General features: G+C 36.9%; 1 protein-coding gene across 4 annotated transcripts in view; it reads left to right on the forward strand.

Annotated features, from left to right (window-relative positions):
- The window catches only part of LOC116485766 (sodium channel protein type 5 subunit alpha-like), a 43,337-nt gene extending 26,165 nt beyond the window's left edge, over positions 1–17,172 (forward strand). For all 4 annotated transcript variants that reach the window (XM_032181379.1, XM_032181381.1, XM_032181382.1 and 1 more), the window contains exons 17-28: positions 1,171–1,605; positions 2,565–2,711; positions 3,889–4,009; positions 6,475–6,629; positions 7,243–7,416; positions 7,648–7,755; positions 9,424–9,702; positions 10,379–10,432; positions 12,205–12,342; positions 13,007–13,111; positions 13,508–13,778; positions 15,323–17,172. In XM_032181379.1, coding sequence (XP_032037270.1) covers positions 1,171–1,605; positions 2,565–2,711; positions 3,889–4,009; positions 6,475–6,629; positions 7,243–7,416; positions 7,648–7,755; positions 9,424–9,702; positions 10,379–10,432; positions 12,205–12,342; positions 13,007–13,111; positions 13,508–13,778; positions 15,323–16,518 — 3,183 coding nt within the window. In that variant the 3' untranslated portion in view covers positions 16,519–17,172. The remainder of the gene's footprint in view (positions 1–1,170; positions 1,606–2,564; positions 2,712–3,888; positions 4,010–6,474; positions 6,630–7,242; positions 7,417–7,647; positions 7,756–9,423; positions 9,703–10,378; positions 10,433–12,204; positions 12,343–13,006; positions 13,112–13,507; positions 13,779–15,322) is intronic.
- The last annotated feature ends 5,605 nt before the right edge of the window (positions 17,173–22,777 follow it).

Consider the following 22,777-nt stretch of genomic DNA (forward strand, 5'->3'; position numbering starts at 1 on the left):
CTTCAGTCCCTTCTTACTGCCCAAATCATAAAAATATTTTTTAGTTTTGTTTCTCATGTCATTCTTCCTATTATTAATATACCCATCTTCACTTAATTTAAGAAACTGCTGAAAAGAATTAACTTCAGGTAGTGCTTTACAGGAAATATCTGTTCTGTAGCTGAATCCCAAATCCCCAGGTTTAAAGTCCTGCCTGTTTTATGCCTTGATGATTCATTTTGGTGATGAAATGCTGTGAGTGATATTCATATAACATAATGTTAACTGTCAAAAAATTAAGTGGCCTATGCTCCTTGTTTATGTTTTCTTTTTATGAAAGATAACAGTGAGATATCCAAGAGTGAAATTTATTATAACCTAAGTTGAATAACTAAGACAGATGGAGTGAATTGGTCTCTGGAGGTCTAATATTCTCTGCTGACTGTGGAGGTTCCTGGATGACTCAGGGTGGTGCTATTTGCACACTTCTGATATGACAAAAATTGAGCAGCATAAATCTCATCCCAAATGGCATCAGAAGGCAAATTCTGGGAGAAAAAAAAAAAAAAAAAAAAAAAAAAAAAAAAAACCTAACCAACCAAGCTAACAACAACAACAACAACAACAACAACAACAACAAAAAACAAACACCTGTTTTATTCTCTCATTCCTTAAAAAAAAAAAAAAAAAAAGGTATTTGAATTTATTTCTTCTAAAATGTTCTCAAAAACAGGGAGAAAATCTGAAAATCTCACTTTGATTTACTCTCAATTCTGATTTTTGCAACATTTAACAGAATAGCTGTGCCCAAATCTGAGTTTACATTTAATTTTAGAAAAGTGTCCACAGAGACCTGATTTAATTCTAGTTTGAAAAGGGAATTGTTATTAAGCCATGACTGTAGTCTTTTTACTACTATAACCTTTGAAAAGTTGTTTTGGCCCAATAATTAGGTGCCATTTTAAACAACTTTTAGGGGAAGATGGACATGAGAATATTAAGCTTTCTGAAAGAGAAATTTACTTAATCAATTGTAAAGTGATCAGTCATAGCCATTTCATTTTTGCTTTCTTTCAGTTTGCTCAGTAAGACTGAGCTTTGATAGCATCTGTCTTCTTCAACATTACAATTTAGACTTCTTTATGCTATTCTCCAGGCTTTTTATTTTATCATTATTTCAATGACTTTCAGGTCCTCAACCTTTTCATTGCACTGCTGCTGAATTCCTTCAGTACTGACTGTCTCCAGACAGCAGAAGACGATGGAGAGATGAACAATCTTCGAATTGCCTTTGCTCGGATTAATAAGGGATTTCACTTGGTGAAAAGTGTTACGTGGGACACCTGCTGTGGAAAGCTCAGGCATCTAAAGAAAGCACACAGAAAGAAAAACAAATTGACAGCCCAGAACCCACTTGGTCTGGGAAAAGAAAGAAAAAATTGTAAAGAGAATTACAACAATGAATGGGGTGAAAAAAATTGGGAATACTGTGCAGGGCTTGAAGATTTTATTACCAATCCCAATGTATTTGTTTGTGTCCCTATTGCTGAGGCAGAGAATACAAGTGATGGTTTTGAAGATGATGATAAACTGAGCACATTTACAGACATAGAACACAGTAAGCAGGTAATACATTTCTTTGTTTATTTTGGCATACTAAGGTGCATATATATTGAAGGATGCATGTATGGTGGAAGACTGTCTCTAGCAGAACAGGGTGGCATACATTGATCCATTTCCAAAGAGTTACCAAACTTTGAGTTAGAAACAAATAAGAATGTTTTGAATGAGGGTAACTTGATCACTTGGAGCCTTTTAAAATAAATAATCATGGTCCTAAAAGAAAGACCATAAACTTCTGGCTTCACTGCAGGAACTCCTGGTTGACATGCTGTGTTATGCATGGATAAGTACAGAATTCTTGGGTTGTCCATGGGAAATAGTGGTAATCCTTTGTGTCCTTGGAATTTTGTATGTTAAACATGAAATAAATGACGCAAATTATTTTGCTATTTTCTGGATGACAAAGCAAAAATACCCAGAGGACGCTATCATGGATTCATAATATTCAGACTTACAGCCCTATGCCATTCTTTATTTTTCATCCTTGCTGCCTATAGCATATAAGAATTATAAGAGCAAGGTAGAAGTATTAAGTATAGGCTATCTCCATTGAGTTCATGTTGCTTCCATGATAGCATATACTATCCTGTTTGTTTGTTTGTTTTTCTGATTTTATTTTTCAGTTCTGATTTAACCATAAAATATCCCATTTCTTGTGTCAATGTTTCCCACCTGAAGTCTCCATCTCAATCCTTCTGCAGTCACTTCCATGGTCTCTGGGTGCAGCTTTTGACTATTTCACTGAATTATTAATTCCTTAGTTTGCTGCATGGCCATGAAGAAAAAAATTCCCCATCTCTATCCTTAGGTAAAATCACAGACTCAAAAAGATCATATCTTATGACTTTTGACCAGAGAAATCCTCTTTAAATGAAGTGTACATCTTATCTTTCTCTCCCTTCCAATTTACCTGCTCCTCAAAAAGAAAAAGAAAACCTCGCTAACCCACAGATTATTTTCAGGAGGAAAATCATCTGAGGCAAAGGGGAGAAAGAGGGAAAAATTCAGGAAGCTGGAGCAAGGGGTCAGGACTTTCCTCTGAAGAATTCAGTGTGCTTTACCTAGGAAAAGATAGGAAGGCTGAACCATCATCACCAGAGCAAAAAGAGGTAATATATATAGAGAGAGATTTTATATGACATTGACTTTCCAATACTGGTCAGGCTTGGCTACATTTCTGCTCAAAGATTTGCTGGAGTGGATTTCAGTGGCGGCAGTGGCACTGATCTTGCAGTAGCCAGTCTGGCTGGTTAATGATGGAGCCAGAATTCTGTGAATGAAAATGAACCCATGCTGGGTTTCTACATATTGATTTTAAGAAAAATGTAGGTATAGGAAAGATAAAGATTTTAGAAATGGAAAAACTAGAAAATAATTTGATTCAAATAAATAATTTATAAAATTTTCTGTGACTTCCCATTTCTTGAAATAGAAAAAAAAAAAAAAAAAAAACAAAAACGTGGAAGGTAGAGGGGAAATAAAATAAAAGTGTATGTGTGAGTGTCATAAAAGGACAGAGATATTTGCAAGTAAAAGTAGGAAATTCCAGCAAGTTGGTCTTTGTCCTAAATATCTCAATTTCAAGAAATGTAATGCTTGAAATGAGTTGTTCATTGAAATTGAAGTCAGTAGTTATTCATAAATAAATTAAGATGAGTTTTGAATAAAGTAAACATTCAAAAAAATACTGTCTGCTCCGGCAATAGACAAACAACAAATAATAATAATAATAAAAAAAAAAACACAACACAGAGTAAGTCATTGGTACCAAACGGATGACTCATTGTTCATTTTATATTGTGTGAGGGGACAGAGAAAAGCTTTGGAACTGAAGAATATGCTATGTGATTCCAATTTTTAATTCATTAATACTCTCATGGGTGTTCAGTTTCTGACAGAAGGTTATATTTATCTGTTTCTCCCGTTTAATGCATTTTCCTATTTTTCTGGGTTTTACCCAGCTAAAGCTTATCCCTCTTTGAGATCTATGTGCACTTGTAAGCAAGTTAAAATCTCTTTAATTTATGAGTTTATTAAACAGTTAAAGCTGGTTCATGCAGGTAGATACTGTAAGTGTATGACTTTGGCTCCTGGCCAAATGCACCTATTGTTACTTCAAAGCTCATATGCTTTTAAAGTCACAAAGTCCATTCTGTTACTAACCCTACTTGAAATATTAGCATGTACTCAAGTTTTGATTTAAAATTTTATTTGCTCATGGATGAATTTATTCATTTGGAACTGAATGTAGGAAGAATCAACAGCCGATCTTATTTTTCTTGGTAGATTGACAGTGCCAGCTCCTCTGAAGGCAGTACAGTGGATCTAACAAATCCTGAAGATCTTTTGAGGCAGATTCCAGAGTTTGCTGAAGACATGAAGACTCCAGAAAAGTGTTTTCCAGAAGGTAAGGTTCTCCTGGTTACATGGCTGGAAAGTGAGAAATATAAAAAATAAACCTGTTTCTCTAGCAATGCTGAGCTGAGAGGGTGAGATTAATTTCATTTAATTTTAGTTGTCAACTAATGGCTTAATCATTGTTCTCTCTAGTGAACGGAGAGATTGTGGCACCTGAAAAATACCCCCCCCCCCCCCTTCTTCTTAAAAACCAAGGGGAATGCTTCTAACTGGAACCTGGGCAGTGGCAAAGACCAGACCCCAAAAGAGGAGATAATTATAGTAAGGCAAGGTAAATTCCACCCTACTGAACAGAATCAAAGTCACTTTAGGGGATCAGATCTCAGCTGACAATGGGCACTGGGATAAGGCATTTGGCACACAGATATGTTAACGCCTTGCAACTGGATAGATGTTTCTTCCTTGAACAGTGATTCATGAAAAATAACTAAAAATAAAGAGTGCAACAAGCAGAGAAAATCTGTTAGGTTGAAGGTCAGTTTCTATAGGACAATAACGTGGGAATTCCTTATCAAGTCTTTGTACAACATCTAGCTTTACAAGCTGTCCTTGCAGGTTGCGTTCACTCCTTTTGTGAAATCTTCCCATACGAAGATGAAACAACAGCATGTGTTTTTCATAAGAAGAAAAGATAAAACTCTCAAGATTTCTCTCAATAGCTATCACTACTGACAGCCAGGGTTAATCACTGTCTTCTCAGTATTAGATGGGGGAGAATAAACTTAAACAAAACAAAACAAAACAAAACAAAACAAAAACACTTTATAAAGTCAGCTGTGGGCTCATTTGTTGCCAGTGCTCCAACTTTCTACTTTGCCCTTTGCTTGCCCAATCAGCCTGTCTGACCACCATTTCCATACATTCATCTAAATTCTCCTTGATTTAATTGTTTTCTATCCTTTCAAGCTTCCTTATATCACAAAACAATCAGGAGGGACTTTTCCAGCCTTGCATATGTGCAGTCTAGCAGCAGCTCCCACAGCACTCTGGGCTTGCTTTCTTCCCTGCTCCCACAGGCAGAGCCTTCCTCTTTTCACCACCTTCCCACTCAAGCATGATTTCCTGGATATTTTATCTGATGAGAATACAGATAAATCAAATCTGACTGTAATTACTCCCATACCCTCATTGACCTGTTCTGCAGAGCTGGCTTTTTTTTTTTTTTTTTTTTTTCCTGTGACCTTTTTGGGTCAATGAAACTTCTAATGCAAAATTTTGGGATTAAATCAATAACAGTGAAGCACATTGAAACTATTTGAAGTTAGAGAGGTTTTTGCACCTGAATGCTAAGTACTCCCCGTGTAGTTAAAATATGTTATTATTATTATATGCTATACATCACTACACATCATAAATCCTGAGAGATTCACTGTATATGCATTGCAGTTTGCATATTGTTTTTAATAAAACTAATGTCAGATTTCTGATATTCAGGATTTTTTTTCCAAAACTACTTTATAAATGGTATTGTTTGTCAATGCAACTGTTCGAACAAAAGAAATAAAGATTTTTCTTTCCATGCTCCAAAGAAGAACTGTGAAACATCTTGTTGTCATCTTGCTTGTTTCTGTAGTCTCAGGCTGGTGTGTGCTTGCTGTGGCAAAACTGTTAAGACTGCCACTGAAGGTGTAGCAAATTTGTACCTAACACAAATTTATACACAGAAATGTCTCTATCTAGAGCAAGTGCCATTTCCTGCCTAATCTCAAATCTCAGATCCACATCACTGGAGTAACAGATTATTAAAGGAAGTATCATCAGGTTTTTTTTTGCACAATTTATATACTATTGTATATATGAGTTATATATTATTATATAATATCATATCTGTATGAGATACAAATATGAGATACAGATGTACATGATTTTCATGCTTGGAAACGACAGAAGCTCTCTAAAATTTTTCATAGTAATGAAAAAATTAATTATTCTAGAGCACACAGCAAGGAAAATTTTAGCCAAAGTGAAACTATCCTTGGCAAAATGAATAAGCATCCAAACCCAGCATTTAACACCTTTCTTTCTGCAAGAAGTATTAATAACCACACAAGTAATCTGGTGAGCTTGAAAATAAACATTTCTTTTTATAGAGCCTATATGCCAGCTAGAATATGATATATTTTTACAGGTAATATGATGAAAACTGTGTTACTCCATATATTCAAATGAATGAACAGTATTTGAAAGATGATATGATGCCACAGTACTAAAGATAACTGTGCATCTTCTTTGTCTCTTAGCTTTTTTGTTCAGGTATACCAGAAATAAATAGCAGTTAAGAGGAAAACGAGGTTATCTTTCCTTACTTTTTTCTCATGGCAAAATGTGAAAAGCAGCCTAAGGTGGGGTATTTACATTGACCCTGGATTTTCCCTTGCTCCAGACGCTTTCTGAGAAGCCTTTCATCTGCATTCATTTTCGCTACATACATTCATTGCTGTCTCTCACTTTCAGGTTGTGGTCGATACTTTCGTTGTTATAAGGGTAGTGCCCTAAACTTTGGAGGACAAACATGGTGGAATCTGAGAAAAACCTGCTACCAAATTGTTGAACATTCCTGGTTTGAATCGTTTATCATATTCATGATTCTTCTGAGCAGTGGATCCTTGGTTCGTGTAGCACAATTTCATGTATTTCTTTAGGAGCATTTTTAGCTTTAATTGCACCCAGACAAGTTGCTTTCAGCAGAAAACACGGGGTATATCTTTGAACTCATCAGGAGAGAAGGGAAGGGATTTCTCAGAGCAGTCATTTATTTGCTGTTGTAGTAATTGCAAATTTATTATTCATACTATTACAAATCAGAGAGAGAGCAATGCTAAAAATATGCAGATCTCAGAAGCTGTTCCCATTCTGGTTGCATACTGGATTTTTCTGACTTTCACAATTGTGAAATACAAAGTTTTTTATATATCATTAAAATAAGTAAATGACATTTAGTACTTTAGTTCTCCTGAAAGCATAAAGCTCTTGAAATTAATTCCTAAAAATATACTTTCTTCCTAGGATCCCAGTGTGCATGTTCTGTATGTGTCCACAGAGGTGTACAATATAGAGAGAAAAGAAAGAGAAGGGACAGAAAGAATTAGCAGCTTATCAACTGACATACTCTTGAGTAAAAGATTAAATATTGAATGATGAAGGGGTCTTATTGATTGTAGACTTTAATTTTCTAAAGCCTGTCTCTGACTTTTAAAATTTATTTGTATATTTTGATTTCAGGCATTTGAAGACATACATATATATAAGAGAAAACACATAAAAGATATGTTGTCATTTCTTGACAAAATGTTCACTTTCATCTTTGTTCTGGAGATGCTCCTGAAATGGGTGGCTTATGGCTTCAAGAAGTATTTCACCAATGCCTGGTGCTGGCTTGACTTCCTTATAGTAGATGTGAGTTCTGCCTTCACCATTTCTACGCAGGTCCTGATGCAGGACTTAGCAGCAGAATCACGGATTCTTTTCTGGATGTGAAATTAAGAAAGATGTTTTCACCTCCAGTAATGATGGCTTCACGATATTGCACTCTGGGCACTGATTTTTTTTTTTTAATTTTCTTTAAAAAAGGAATAAAAAAAGCAGACACCAAAGGTTGCTAATACTTTATTTTATCTCTCCTTTCAGGTCTCTTTAATAAATCTCTTAGGTAGCTCACTTGATGCTGTAAAATCTCTTAGGACTCTCCGAGCTCTGAGACCCTTAAGAGCATTGTCAAGATTTGAGGGGATGAGGGTAAGACTGAATACAAATTTATGCCTGACAGCACTAATAAGCATGTAATGGAATCATAACACTGTGCATTTATGAGGTTCATATTTCTGTGCCAAGTTAAGTTTAGGATTTATAAAAATGAGTTTTTAAAGGGCACCTTTTCTGTGCTCCTCTATACTTGGCTGCTCCTTACAGGTTTTGTTCAAGTGATTGATCCCAAATGTTGCTGAAACCAAAATGAGGCTAGGCAGAACTTTGTTTCTTTGCTGCTCAGTCATTCCCATCTTCCTGTCTTCCTGAGATAACCCAAAATAAAAGAGAATAAGAACTGTGAGCACAGTTTTCATTCTTAAATGCTCATGGAAAACTGATTTAGAGGAAAGGATCCTTTCCATTCTGCAAGTTTTTATTGGACTGATTTACAAAAGATTCAGACTGTTAAAACATACTCTGCTCAAATCATTGTTCCAAATATAATTATTCTTACAAAAAGTGGGAGTGTTTGTCTTTAGAATATTTGCTGTCTTCTTCCATCAAAGGAGCAGCTGGAACAATGTGAAGCTGTTGGATGTGACTTTGATTAGAAACGTACCCTTGCACAAATACAGAGAAGTCTCCCTCAGTCATATGCAAAAGTTCTGCACACCATAATGTGAAACAGCAGTGATAACCACTACTGTGTTTGGGCAGGAGTCTGGTCTATGCAATATACTCTGGTCCGTGACCACCGGTGATGTATGTGCTTGTGGTATCACTATCATACATTTACATGGGAATGCAGACTCAATGCAGCCGAGATATAGATTGCCTTTGGACATCTTTTGGAAGTGAAATTGAAAGCTCAACAATTGCAATATTGTCAAGAAATTGATGCATTTTGGTGCAATGTAGCACCAAAATTTCCATGTCTGAAGTAAATTTTGAACCAGGTATCATTATACTTTCTGTCATGCTATGCAGAATGCTTGCGACACAGAATGCTTTGCGACACTCTGAAGCTTTTCCAAAAAGCTTCAGAGTGCTTTTTCATGTTTCTGTTTCTTCATCAAGTTCTTTGTTACCTGACTAAGTTCACTGCTTGTGAAACTCAGATGCATGGTCATTGTTTCCTTACACTGCCCTGTTTTATGAAGCAACTTGTTATGTCTTGGTATGAATTTAAAACTTACATGGACATACTCTGTGATCCTACAGCACCTACCATAAATTGGGTCCTTAGCTCATGGTTATGGACCCCAAATACAGTGGTAACCCACTAAAAAGACCTAACAAAATGCTAATGGAGAGTTTTACTGCTTTTTAAACAAACTACCTTCCACAGTCTTAAAAATACAGTCCTTTGCATTAGTGCTTATTGGGGAATCATTCATAAATCTTACATTGTAAAAGTTAAAAACAAAACAAAACACACCAAAACCAAGGAAAAGTCACCAAAAGAGGATGGACTCACATATGTGGTGGTGGCTCACAGCAAACTAAATCATTTGAACTCTTCCATTGAGGCCTAAGAGATACTACGCAGCTATGAGTCTTTGTTCAAGGTACCATGTCAGCTGTGATGTCAGCTGTGACCAATATTTACATGGAAAATGTTAGATTTCTGTTTGCGGAGAAGACTAATTGGCTGCTCGTTTTTTCGCATCATCTTTGTTTAACTATATGTATTCTTGCTCTGCCATTTCATCCAAGGTGGTGGTCAATGCCCTCATAGGAGCCATCCCTTCCATCATGAACGTTCTGCTTGTCTGCCTCATCTTCTGGCTCATCTTTAGCATCATGGGGGTGAACCTGTTTGCTGGGAAGTTTGGGAAATGTGTCAATATGACAGAAGAAAATTCAGTATTGAATGATTCAATCAATGACTTATCAGACTGCACCACGTATAATAACACAGGAAAAATATTCTGGGTCAATGTTAAAGTCAACTTTGATAATGTTGGCTCTGGCTACCTGGCTCTTCTTCAGGTGGTAAGTGCTGCTTACCTTCACTTGCCAATGCCATGTCAGATGAACTCAACCTCCTGCCAACTCCTAACTCATCTTGGTGGATGATGGAAAGCAGAGATCTAACACAGCCTGCTCTTTCCTCATAGCTGGCTGTTCAAAAACCAGTGCTGTTAGCACATGCAAATGGAAAAGGGGAGGTAGTGTTATATATGGACAAACTGGATCCCACCTTTTCTAAGTGTATAGGTGCTTTTCTATGTGATAAAGTAAGCATGAGATGGATAAGTACAGTTCCAGCCTCCAGTTTAACCTTGGAAAATAAACCAGGTCTGTGAGCCTGAGAGCTGGAGTCAACTACAGAAGGAAGTCTGGAGTGAATAATAACCTAATCTCCCTCAGTACAGATGTGCTCAGCCATGAGGGTTGTAAGGCCTTTAGTAAACTATGGTAGTGAAGGTTTGCCCTGACAGGATCATAAAACAGCATGGTCTGTCCCATCATGACAAGCTTTCTAATCCTGTATGGGTTGAGGATGTCACATATAGCAGTAGTGAGTTTACCTGAAGTCAGTTTGGTGTTACGTGTTTATGACAACAGCAGAGTCTCTTTCCTCAGTTGGTGTCATTTGGATATTGAAAATGCAATGAAAACTTTTACCCTAAAAGTTCAACACATTTGCTATTATCTCTCATTCTAGGCAACATTTAAAGGTTGGATGGACATCATGTATGCGGCAGTAGATTCACGAGAGGTCAGTTGCCACTTACAAACTTAATTTTCTGTTAAGCACCTCTATGTGTTTCTGCAACACCATGGTGATTTTACACTTTGATGCATGCTGTTTGTCTGTGCTAAAGCTTTCCAGTAATTCCTTTCATCAACTGATGTAAACATTTTATCTGTGAACGACTCACAGTAGCTTAATGCTAATTTGTTATAATGGGAAGAGGGATTCAACTCCAGATTCATACACCTAATTGCAGTTATCTATAATGTAAGGTGTCCGTGTGAGTTCACCTCCAAGTTCCCCCCGAGCTTAATGGAGATCCAGTCAGCGTGCTCAGAGAGATCTAGGGAGCATTTCAGCTCACTGGCTCTCTGTACTGGTCAGCTAAGCACCTCTTTAGACTGCACTGACCCTGCTGATAACTGGATGTGAGCCATCAGGGGACTTCAAAGTCTCCACTCACATGGAGGCACCTAACTTTCACATCACCCATCATGAAAGTCGAGCTTGGAGTAAACTTGAATATTCTACAGTGACATGTTTTAAAATATAAAACCAAATTTCATCAAGAATCATGCTGCTGTGGATAAGCAATCATCTGATATACATTGTCAGGCATCACCACTAGTACCATTTTGTCTACTTTTTATGTTGCCAGTAACATTTACTGTCTTGTCAGAAATATCATTCAATGTTGTACAGAGCAAGGTGGTAAGTCATTGGAGGCAAAGAATTTGAAATCAGGAGGCTATCTCAATTTGATCATGAATTTATAGGAATTAAATAATTTTAGAAGTAACCATATATAATATTTGTATGTGTGTTTTGATCAGAAAAACTGTTTTCCTTGTTTTGGCTTTATTTTTATCCATAATAGCCATAAAAGGGCTTTCGTTTGTTTGTTTGTTTTGCTAGGAAATAAAAACCACACCTAGGCCAATATTTTTAATGCCAAGAGCCTAGAATTCTAAATGATTTGCCTGATTTTTCAAGTACTAAGCCTTTTACAGCTCCTGTTCTTATTGGAAGAAGTTGAACTAATACTTCTGAAATGTTTGCAAAAATAATGTCAAACATGTCCAATTCAGGAACTGTTTCTGTTGACTTTAGTGGGGCCTTAATCAAGTGCAAATGGTAAGATTGTAAGTCATGTTTGAAAAGGAAAAAAAATAGCTTTTGTGCGAAAAAAAATGTAAAACAAAACTAACCTTATTCATCATTAATCAAAGAGTATGATTTGTTCTAAAAGTTTTTAAATGCAAATATATTAAATATCAGAGAGAATTAAATTATCCTTGTCTGCAATGATCTAGCTGGAAACTACATAAACAAACATTGTGAAAGAAATCAAATTAACAAACTCTTATAGTATTAACACTTTGTGGTACCATTATTTTAAGCCATATTTTCTTGTTAATTTTCTCTCCTGCATTGCTCTTGGCATATCATTTTATAAGGATTGTGTTTAGTTTCAAAAAGGATAGTAGTCAACATGAGCAAAAATATCCTGTTATTTTCTATAAAGTCTTAGAATGTTGCAGCACCTAATAGTCACAGTATGTGTTACTTTCTTCCATTATTCATTCCCTTTCCAACAGTATCATATATACACAATATTTCACAGTACACAGTATTGATAGTTTTAAACTATATTAATTTTGTTAGAACTAGCATTAAAACAGTAAATGTTAGTTCCTCCTGGAAACAATTTGTGAGAGGATTGCAGAATGAAGATTATTCTGAATTAGGCCTATGTTGTTACTGGTCATGTTTCTTGTTGCTTTTCATTCCTGCAGAAAAATGAACAGCCACAAATGGAGCACAGTTTATTTATGTATCTCTACTTTGTGAACTTCATCATCTTTGGATCTTTCTTTACCCTGAATCTCTTTGTTGGTGTTATTATTGACAATTTCAACCAACAAAAGAAAAAGATAAGTATACTGGTTGTACTCCCGGGCACCTACTATGTCTCCAGCAATTCTGCTTTTAGAGAACAAGGTCATAATAACTCTACATAATACCTAAAACTTTTGTTTGCATTTACTAGAGCATTAGTCATGAACTTAGCAGAAGCAGCATGCAGGGTGAGGTTCTTCTTCTTTTCTTTTCCCCTAGAGCCTGCACACCCAGCTCATTCCCAACATTTCAAAGGCAATGACATCTGCTCTTCAGCCACGTAAAATACTGCTCCTTGTCTTGGCACTCAGACGTTTTTCTAAGAAAGTAGTCTGGGACAGATGCTCTAATAAGTATTTTGGATGTTCAATAAGAACAGGGTGTGGGAATCCAGGGAAACAGTTGTTACCATGCAGGTTTTCAGTAACTTTCTTTTCATGCTTTCTGAGCTACTTAGGCTTCACCCCAGAACTTCTGATCTGTGAATGTAAGGTTTATGCCACTCTGTTCTCTGTTTGTTTGTTTTTTGTTTGTTTGTTTGTTGTTTGTTTGTTTGTTTGTTTGGATCCAGTTACAAATCATTAAGAGAAATAGTACCAGCAATATGTGAAAAAGAAACATTAGTTTTCAGTAATATGAACATCATAACTACAATAGTGCTGCTTTCTCACTAAGTAACAGTGACATTTCTTTATATACTTAGGTGGGGAAGATATATTTATGACAGAAGAACAGAAAAAATATTACAATGCAATGAAAAAGTTGGGATCCAAGAAGCCCCAAAAACCTATTCCAAGACCACTGGTAAGAATGTCTGAATTCCCCAAAGGACAATTCATTGTGAAATTAATTTAATTCAGTTAAGCGTGCATATTTTATATATTGAATATAAATCATATATACAGTCTTTATATTGATATTCAGACAGTACTTTAAAACAAATTCTGTACAAAAATGTTGTACTGAAATATATAAGAAGTTAAATATTTATTAATTTATCTGCATAAATATCATTGAGTTTTATATTCAGTTTGGAACTGATTAAACTTCAGGATGGGAAGGAGTTTTCATACTTTCTTAAATATCTCTATCATAGTTAAGAGACTTAGCAATATAAAAATTGGTGCTATTTAGAAATCATGTACAGATGAGTACTCCCTACTTTCATAACTGATGACAGGTGTATTTGTTTTCCTCTAGAATAGATACCAAGGATTCCTTTTTGACATTGTAACACGTCAAGCCTTTGATGTTGTCATCATGATTCTCATCTGCCTTAATATGATCACTATGATGGTGGAAACCCATGAGCAAAGTGGAATGAAGACTAACATTCTTAACAAAATCAATATACTCTTCGTCACTATCTTTACTGCAGAATGTGTAGTGAAATTGGTGGCTCTCAGGCAGTACTATTTCTCAAATGCCTGGAACATATTTGACATAGTTGTTGTGATCATGTCACTTCTTGGTGAGTAAAACTGGATAGGCAAATTCTTTACTAAATCAATCATGACTCTTTTCAGAAAAAAATACTTAAAATGTATAAGCTGCAAACAGATGTTGAAATAAAAATCAGAATACTGTAAAGTGTTGAGTGAAAAGAACTGCATGGTCATAAAAAACCACCATAATTACATTCAAATAACATGAAATTATATATTTTTAATTCCTACTATTTTTTTTTTTTTTTAATGAAGGCTCTGTTATATAAAATATTTCATGATGGTTCTTTAGGTTGTTTCTCAGTTTGAGAAACAGAATTAGCATACTAGGACTCTATTACGCGATGATTTCCATTGTTAGTTTTAGTGCCAACTACAAAAACTTTGGTCAGTTAAAAAACGATGATTTTTGCAACCTGTGTTTTAACGGAGAATGGAAATATGAAGATTGGAGTTAGATTATGGACTCTGGAATTCAGTTTCCAGAAACTGAAGCATAGATGACTGAAATTAAGGGCTCAAACCGTGTAATGGGATAGAAGAGAACAACCCAAATGTAATAGCTTTAATTAGAAGGGATTGCAATGGAGGAATAGTGTAAAGATGTCTTCTGCCAATTTAACTATTCCAAGGATCAGTACTGCCAAAATAGCAGAAGGCGTTTCGGGGAAGAAAAATATTTAGTTTCATTATCATGAGTTATGTTTTTGTGGCAGTAAGAATATAGCTCTTCCTTAGAAAATGAAGTTTCTGGAATGGAAATTCTGAAAAATGTATCCAAAATATCTAAACCTAGAGTAGCCAGCCTCTGCTTCTAGAGCTTCTAGGTCTGTCAGGTTTCATGAAAACTAATGACAAAATAACATCCATATATGTCCCTGAATGAACCACATGCCAGTGGTAAGCACTACTTCAATGCTCCTCTCTGGTTTTGCTTATAAGTATCTTGACTATGTTTTCTAAATGTTAGACATGGAATTGTATATCTTGTTTTCTTAGTTTAGCTTTATAGAATCAGAATCATTTTGGTTGGAAAACACCTGTGGATCATCAAATCCGACCATCACATAACAGTACCATGTCCACTACAAAACCATGTCCCTAAGCACCACATCCAAAAGTCTCTTAAATACCGCCAGGGATGGTAACTTTATTATTTGTCACCTAATGAAAGGGAGTGACACCCACCTTTCTGTAGTTTCAGTATTTGATATCCAAATCAGAAAGTAAATGCATAACTTGCACCTGCTGAAGAATTCATGCAACCAGTGTAAAAGACAACCATCAATCAAAAAGCGTTGACAGATAAGGATTTTAAAGTTGTACATAGAAAAGTGCCTGCCATCCTTAGTGCAACAGATGCTGTCTTCTCGTGGCTGAAGAATGTAGCTCATAATGCTTGATTTCTATAGCTATTTTTTTCAGCTCTAACTGCTATTAATGGTTGTTATGCTACGCTGTTAGCACACACGTCATATATTTTCCAACTGCATAGATATTATCATTTCATCCTATAACAAGTTAAGCAAAAATGTGATATTCTAACCAGTTATTATCCCTTTTATTTTAGCTTTGCTGCTTTCTGGCATTGGTGAAGTACTTGAACATTTCTTACCACCTACACTCTTCAGGGTTATTCGCTTGGCTCGTATTGGACGAATACTGAGACTCATACGGGCTGCCAAAGGAATTCGAACTCTGCTCTTTGCCTTAATGATGTCCTTACCTGCTCTATTTAACATTGGCCTCTTGCTTTTTCTAGTCATGTTCATTTATGCTATTTTTGGCATGGCTAACTTTGCTTTTGTGAAGATGGAAGATGGCATTGATGACATGTTCAATTTCCAAACTTTTCCTAACAGCATGCTCTGTCTTTTCCAAATCACAACGTCAGCTGGCTGGGATGGTCTTCTCAGTCCTATTTTAAACACTGGGCCACCATTTTGTGATCCAAATGTAACAGGTGAAGTAGGTGAATGTGGTAAACCTGCCATAGGAATTATTTATTTTGTGAGTTACATCATTATATCATTTCTCATTGTTGTAAACATGTATATAGCTGTTATTTTGGAGAACTTCAATGCTGCTACTGAGGAAAGTACAGAGCCTTTAGGGGAAGATGACTTTGACATCTTTTATGAAATCTGGGAGAAGTTTGACCCTGAAGCAACTCAGTTCATAACTTTCTCTGCACTTTCAGACTTTGCAGATGCTCTGGCTGAACCTTTACGTGTACCAAAACCAAACAAAATTGAACTCATAGCAATGGACCTGCCTATGGTCAGTGGAGACAGGATTCACTGCTTGGATATCTTGTTTGCTTTTACCAAACGAGTGTTAGGAGATTCTGGGGAGATGGATGCACTAAAAGTGCAAATGGAGGAGAAGTTCATGTCTGTCAATCCATCTAAAAAATCCTATGAGCCAATCTCTACTACACTCAGACACAGACAAGAGGAAGCTTCTGCCACTGTCATCCAGCGTGCCTACAGGAGTCATTTGCTCCAGCGCTCCATAAAGCATGCTTCTTACCTGTACCATCACAGAACTTACAGTGGTGACACTCTTGGAGATGCTGCTCCAGAAAAAGAAGGACTTATTGCATCTATGATGAGTGAAAACTATGGCAGGAATCTTGAAAAGTCTGAAACTTCTTCCTCAACGTCCTTTCCTCCATCATATGACAGTGTCACAAGAGCCAGTAGTGGCAATCTAATTGTTGAGAATGAACTCACAGGTCAGCAACAATCCCCAGACATTAAATAGGTCATCAGCGAGAATGTTATGAAGAACTATTCGCAGAAGCTGATATTGTAAATACACATCAGCTGAGGCAGCCTTTCCCATTAAACTTGAACTGACAAAGATGATCATGATAAATTAGCCATGGTTAAGTATGCTAGCAGCAAAATTGTAGCCTTTGATTTTGCTATTTTCAGCTTTGTAATTTATTTACATATGAAGAAAAAAAATGATTTGAAAAGCATCTCCCACAGTGGTGTGTTCACAGCAGCAGCAGATAATGTCACGTCTGACATCTCACCTGCTGTCTTTTAGGGACCTGTCCCAAGGGTTAGAGAGGTGGTCGAGCAACAACAGATCTATCAGAGAACAGGAAAAGAGTATCATTGTTCATGTAAATTACATAAGGAAGAAGAGCTAAAACTTATCTTTAATCTACCCCCCTATTTGATACTTTCATTACAGATCTGATAAGTAAATAGATGTTGATTTTTTTAATGTTTGGGGACTGATATACCATGAACACAGCCACTGCATGATCCACAGATATGCTACAGTGTAGTGGACGTCTTCCAATGTGATCAGTCTATAGAATGTCATGGCATGTACATGTATGTTATTGTAGTTGTGTCACTGCAGCTTAATGAAATAATAAATACAATTCTTAATATTCCAGAAGTTGTACTGAACTGAGTTAAACCTTCTTTTACATTTTATCCAGGAGGACTTTTTATTTTATTATTTTATTATCTTATCTTATCTTATCTTATCTTATCTTATCTTATCTTATCTTCTGGCAGCAAGGCAAAGGCAGCCATACTGTGTGTCTTCCTATCAGTCACTCCCTAACAAATTGTGTTTGTGACATGCTTTCCTCAAACCTGACAGGATGGTTAAATATCACGATGTAGTTCATTCTTGCCAATGAGGTAGAGAAGAGAAGCACAAATAAGCATTTCCACTGAAGGGAAATTGACAGCATCACCTCAACCAATCCCTTAGGTAGAGATGCAGATGGGGAGTGCCATGTGGGCACCACATGGGCTGCTCTTTGTCATGGTGGTGAGCATCATCCAAGGCCATGGTGTGAAGCCTTCACCTGAGGAAGATGTGTCGTGTTGGTGGTAGGAGCCTCTCCCCCTTCTGCTATTGATTCTCTGATGGAAGGGACAGTTTCCTTACCCCTGCACAGGTTAGAAGAAACCAGAATACAAATAACGTGGACATTTAGGAAATTTGGGTTGAAGCATTTGAGTCTGGGGTTAACATGAGACTATGGATTTAGAACATAAATGTTTCTTGTGAAACTGTGTGCTCATGGTCTCTCATGATCTTCACCACATTTTCCTTACAGAGGTCTTTGTCCTTCTTCATTTCCTTACTAGCCTGGGTTTCTCAGAGAAGCACACGTCCAAACAATACATGGTCTTTTGTCCCTTGCACATGTACTTTGTAGATACTTTTAGCCGATGCACTTTGCTGTCTCATGATTGTCATGTTATCCTTTGTCATGCACTAGGCACAGTCATAAATTACCCTTGACATTTTAATTTCTTATTTAAATTTCAGACACGTTGCATGCAAGTCAGTAGAAGAGGTTTTTTTGTTTCTCTTTGTCACACGGTTGTAGTCATGCAGTCACTGTTGGGTTTGTCAGGTTCTGGTGAGGTTCAGGTGAGCTTTTCTCCAGCCACAGAAGAAACTGGGTTTTGCAACTGAATAGGACCTGTTGTACACTCCACTTATGACCTGCAGCAAGTTGCTCACTCTCTTCAACACCACTTCTCTAAATGGTTACATTTTGTTCTGTGCTGTGTCGCCTTCCTTTTCTACCTTTTTCACCTCTTCAGATTGTGAGGTCTTTGGACACAAATTCTCTTTTACTATAATACTTAATAATGAGATTCTGTTTTCAGTTAAGACTGTTTGAAAACTGCTTGCAAATAAATATTTATAACACCTTTTAATTTTCATTTTCTCGGTGGTATTCTTTTAGCTTTTCCTAGCCACTCCTGACATTGTAACACCTTTTAAAAGTTTTGACTAATAGTCACTCAAATTCTAAGATAGGTGCACTGTGAATCTGCTTGATGCTAGAAAAGTCAACAGCTCTGTGCAATTAAATCCAAGGGAACTCTATTCCTTCACACTTAAAATTAAAACAAACAAGTAAAAGTGATTAATACAATTAAATGCAGAACAACTGCAGCTCTCTGTAGTGGGCTTGATTTCACTACCTATAGAACACACATTTTTAACAGGAAATAAAAGTAATGGAAAGGCTTGGAATGTAATTAAATACTTGCACCCCAGTCAGAAGAGCTAGAGGAAAAAAAAAAAAAAAAAGACTGTGTTCTTCAGTAAAAATAGTAAAAATCAGCATCTGTAGTTTAAGCTACAGTGACTTTACCACTTATCATTATTTATGGCACCACACTGACCATCTACTTCAGTGTCCCTCGGCTCCTTGGGGAAATCCATAGAGCTAAATTGCACTTTAAAGCAAAGAGAAGTTTTTTCTCTGTTTTTCCAGAAACTTTCATAATTCAATAACCGTGAATTAAAACTAGATTAAGTTCAGAAAATGCAATAATGAATTGCAACCTGTGTTATGAAAAGAGATCCAAATTTGGTTCATTCGGCTTAGAAAAACAACTGAGAGGACACACCAGAACTCTCAGTACATAAAGCAGGTGGGAAAATACATGCGAGGGAGAAAGGCATTTAAAATACAAATAAGGTAGCCTGGAAGAAAATGATCCTGGAAATTAGGTGTCTTCTGTTCTTCAGAGGATGAAGTTGTGAAACAGTGATGCATCAGAAGCAGTGGAGCAAGTCTGACTGAAAGGTGAATAGTTGCAAATTTCTTTAAGGGACTATGTGCCATGACATTTTCAAGAGAAGTGTGACACAGCAGGCCCCTGGATTCCTGCTCAAAACAATCAGAATTTCATTAAATTACCAGTTAAGGCTGGGATCTGCACCACACCAGTGAAACTTGTTGAATGCTTCCTCCTAGTGGTTTTAGATCAAAACGACATATTCGAAGTGCAAAAGACGTTGGGGGTTCTATCCCAAATATAGAGACTGAGACCTAAAAAAATAAAAGTCTTAAAAAGAATGTTAGCAACAAACAGAGAGTTTAGAGGGTGTGGGAGAAAGAGTTGTCCAAAGAGAAAGCTGCACCTTGGTGGATGGAAAATGAAATGGGTACGAATTTCCAGTGTAAAGGAGAATTAAACTGTGAATAGAAATCTGAGGCAATAATAAATAACTCATCAGCTATGATGAGGAAGATGACCAAAAAATTAAGAAGATGTGGGATTGTTTTGGAGTGGGGCATGGATGAGTAGGACAAGTAGTTTTGGCTCAGAAGAAAGCTGAAAAAAGCACCTAGAAAAACAAGTAGGACAGCATTAGTTAAAGATAATCTTTCTCTCTATGTTAAAGACTAGGTAAATATTTTCTCTCACTTTTTAATGAAGACGATATTCAGCATGGGATTACTTTTCCTTGTCTAATAGGAAATGTTTGAATGGAAATGTGAGTATATCCGTGGATGAACAGAGGAGAGAATTAAAGCAATCGAGTCGGGGGCCAGTAATCTCTGTTCAGAGATACTGCTGAGAGCTGGCACGTGGGACTGTAGATCTCTCAGCAAGGATTTTGTGGGAATGTGTCAAATCAGAAAAGACAGCAGGGGGAATAAATAAACAAAACTAAACCCAAATATAATACTTATATTTGTAAAGGAGGTAAAAAAAGCAACTCAAGCAATCAGAGACTTGTTAATCTGAACTGAGTGTGTTCCAGGGTGCTGGAACACTTAAAAATAAGTGGAAAAACAAATAAAATAGTTTTAAAATCTTTTTACTGAGAAAGAAGAAAGTGGCAGATCTTGTTCACTGGTATTCTGATAAAGCTGTGTCTGATGGGGACCTGTAGGTAACATGGAGGCAATTTGCATTTACATGGGAGCTGTGCTATTTGCAAAGGGAAAACTGCTTTTGTTCACCTTATGAAAGATCTCTTGCACAGATCAATTGGTTTTAACAATATTTTATCCATAACCTGAACAGTGGAGCCCAGGAAGTGTTAATGCAATGGGAAAGCATGGATGAGGTCTCATCTGCACCCATGCATGCATTAGTAAATGATGCTCAGGAAAGATTCATACGAAACAAACAAGAATTAAAGGGCTTCTATGATAGGGGATTAGAAAGGCTTAGAAAGAAGCCTGGAAGCCTAGTATGCTTAATCCCACAAAATGAAACTAAAGGGGAGAGCTGTGACTGTTTCTGATGGGGGAATAAACGTAAGTGAGGGTTAAACTAGAGCATTCAGAAATGCTTATTTTTAATAGAACCTGCATCAGCCACCCTTCTTTCCAAGTCTATAAGTGAGTTTCAGGTTCCCCATGGTGAGGTTTCCATGCAGAAGAATCTTGCCATGATCCCATGGCTATGGGCCAAGGTTTTGGCTCAGAAGAAAGCTGAAAAAAGCACCTAGAAAAATTGTCATCTGTACCGCCTTGATCAAGTAGAACAAGCTGCTCCAGAACAGCTAGATCCAGTCATCCAAAATGCGTTTGCCATATTCCATCCAGTCAATGAAGATGGTTCCTGTGACGTCTGATGTGTTACTGCAGCAACACCAGAAGTTAGAAAGAGACTTTCTGCAACAAGTGCAAAGTAACTCTAGTAGGAGGTTATAGGTGTAGCAGAGCAGACCTGCATGCTCACAAGTCATGTGCAACACAAGCATTAATATATTTGCAGGCAAACATGCAAAAGCTTGTTACACAGGTACTGAACTAAAGTTTGCATCAGCTGATATGTAGTTGATGGTCTCATTTGGGATATTATGAGCACAAACCAACTGAAAGGGGCCTGGGTCATTAGTGCAGGTCCCTGTGATATAAATAAGTCATTTCTCGACTGAAAGAAACAAGAAACACAGGTTTAAAGTCTGCCAAATGCTTTGGTGGTGAGTTCATTCTCCCTTCTGTTGTCCTGCTGGGGTTACAGTTCTTCACCTGAAGACATGAAAGAAAATTTTTGCCCCCTGGTAATTTGTTTCACAGTTAATTAGCCTTACACTTAAAATCACAAGCCTACCTTCTCATTTAAATGAACTTGACTTCAGCTTCAAGCCACTGGTTCTTGATACACCTTTAATGCTGCATTAAAAGGTTCTTTAGTACTTGCTAGTTTCATTCACTGAAGGCACTTATTCACTATCAGCACTCTATTTATTATTTTAATGTGAGTGGAATGACTTCTTAAAGTATTTCATACAGGCATTTTTCCCAGCAATAAATAGTCTTTTGGCTCTTTTCAGAGTCTTCCTCAGTTCTCCAATGTCCTTTTTAAAGCTGCAGACAGATGATATATGTGTGATTCTCCTACATGTAACCCACTAATCTCATAATCATTGCCTATCGTGATCATTATAGCTCTGTTAGTATACAGGCAGTTTTCCCTCCCCTGAGAACAGAAGAGTTAGGACTGACTGTGAGGAGCTTTACTGGATGTGGCAGGGAAAGGGTTAACCCATTCAGCTATTAGCAGTCAGCTGCAACATATAAAAGATCAGAAAAGATCAGGAGAAAAAAAAAAAAAAAAAAGAAAACAAGGTTTGGGAGAGCTGGGTGCTGTTTTGGAGGGAGAAGAAGTGATTGAGGGCTAGCAGCTGGAGGCTGGATGGGTTCAACAGGACTGGATGATTTTGGAAAATGTGTGAGCTTCTGTGGCTGGGAGCGTCCCAAGGAGGTGACCCATCTGTCTTGGCAAGCTATAAAGTACCTTGGTGTCATCTGCCTCAGTGTTCAGCTTCCCTGGTGGGAGAAGAGAACCCAGCGCCATGAAAGGGGCAGGATGAGCCTGAGCTTGCTTGCTGCTCCACTGGTGGCTTTAGGCTTTGCTTATTTAACCTGAGGGGAATTGAAATGATGTATGTTTTCACATGTGCAAAAGGAGAAAATTCAGTCAGGGTCATCATATCCATTTATAAGATTAGTAAACTGAAATGTTTCGCTCATTTCCTGTTTTCTCCCCTCAAATTACCATTTAATCTTGTAAGGAAATGGATATGATTTAGCGAGTGATATTGGTAGTAGGGTGGACCAGGTGATCTTGAAGGTCTCTTTCAACCTTAATGATTCTGATTCCTGGCACAAGGAGCGCTATTTTAGTGAAGTTTTAGAACATTCTGCTTGGTGATCTTAAAGGAGTTTTATGAGAAGATATTTTATTTAATTTCCCCCCACCCCAAAATAGGGAAG

This window comes from Aythya fuligula, chromosome 2, assembly GCF_009819795.1.
Source record: "Aythya fuligula isolate bAytFul2 chromosome 2, bAytFul2.pri, whole genome shotgun sequence".
NCBI classification, from domain to species: domain Eukaryota; kingdom Metazoa; phylum Chordata; class Aves; order Anseriformes; family Anatidae; genus Aythya; species Aythya fuligula.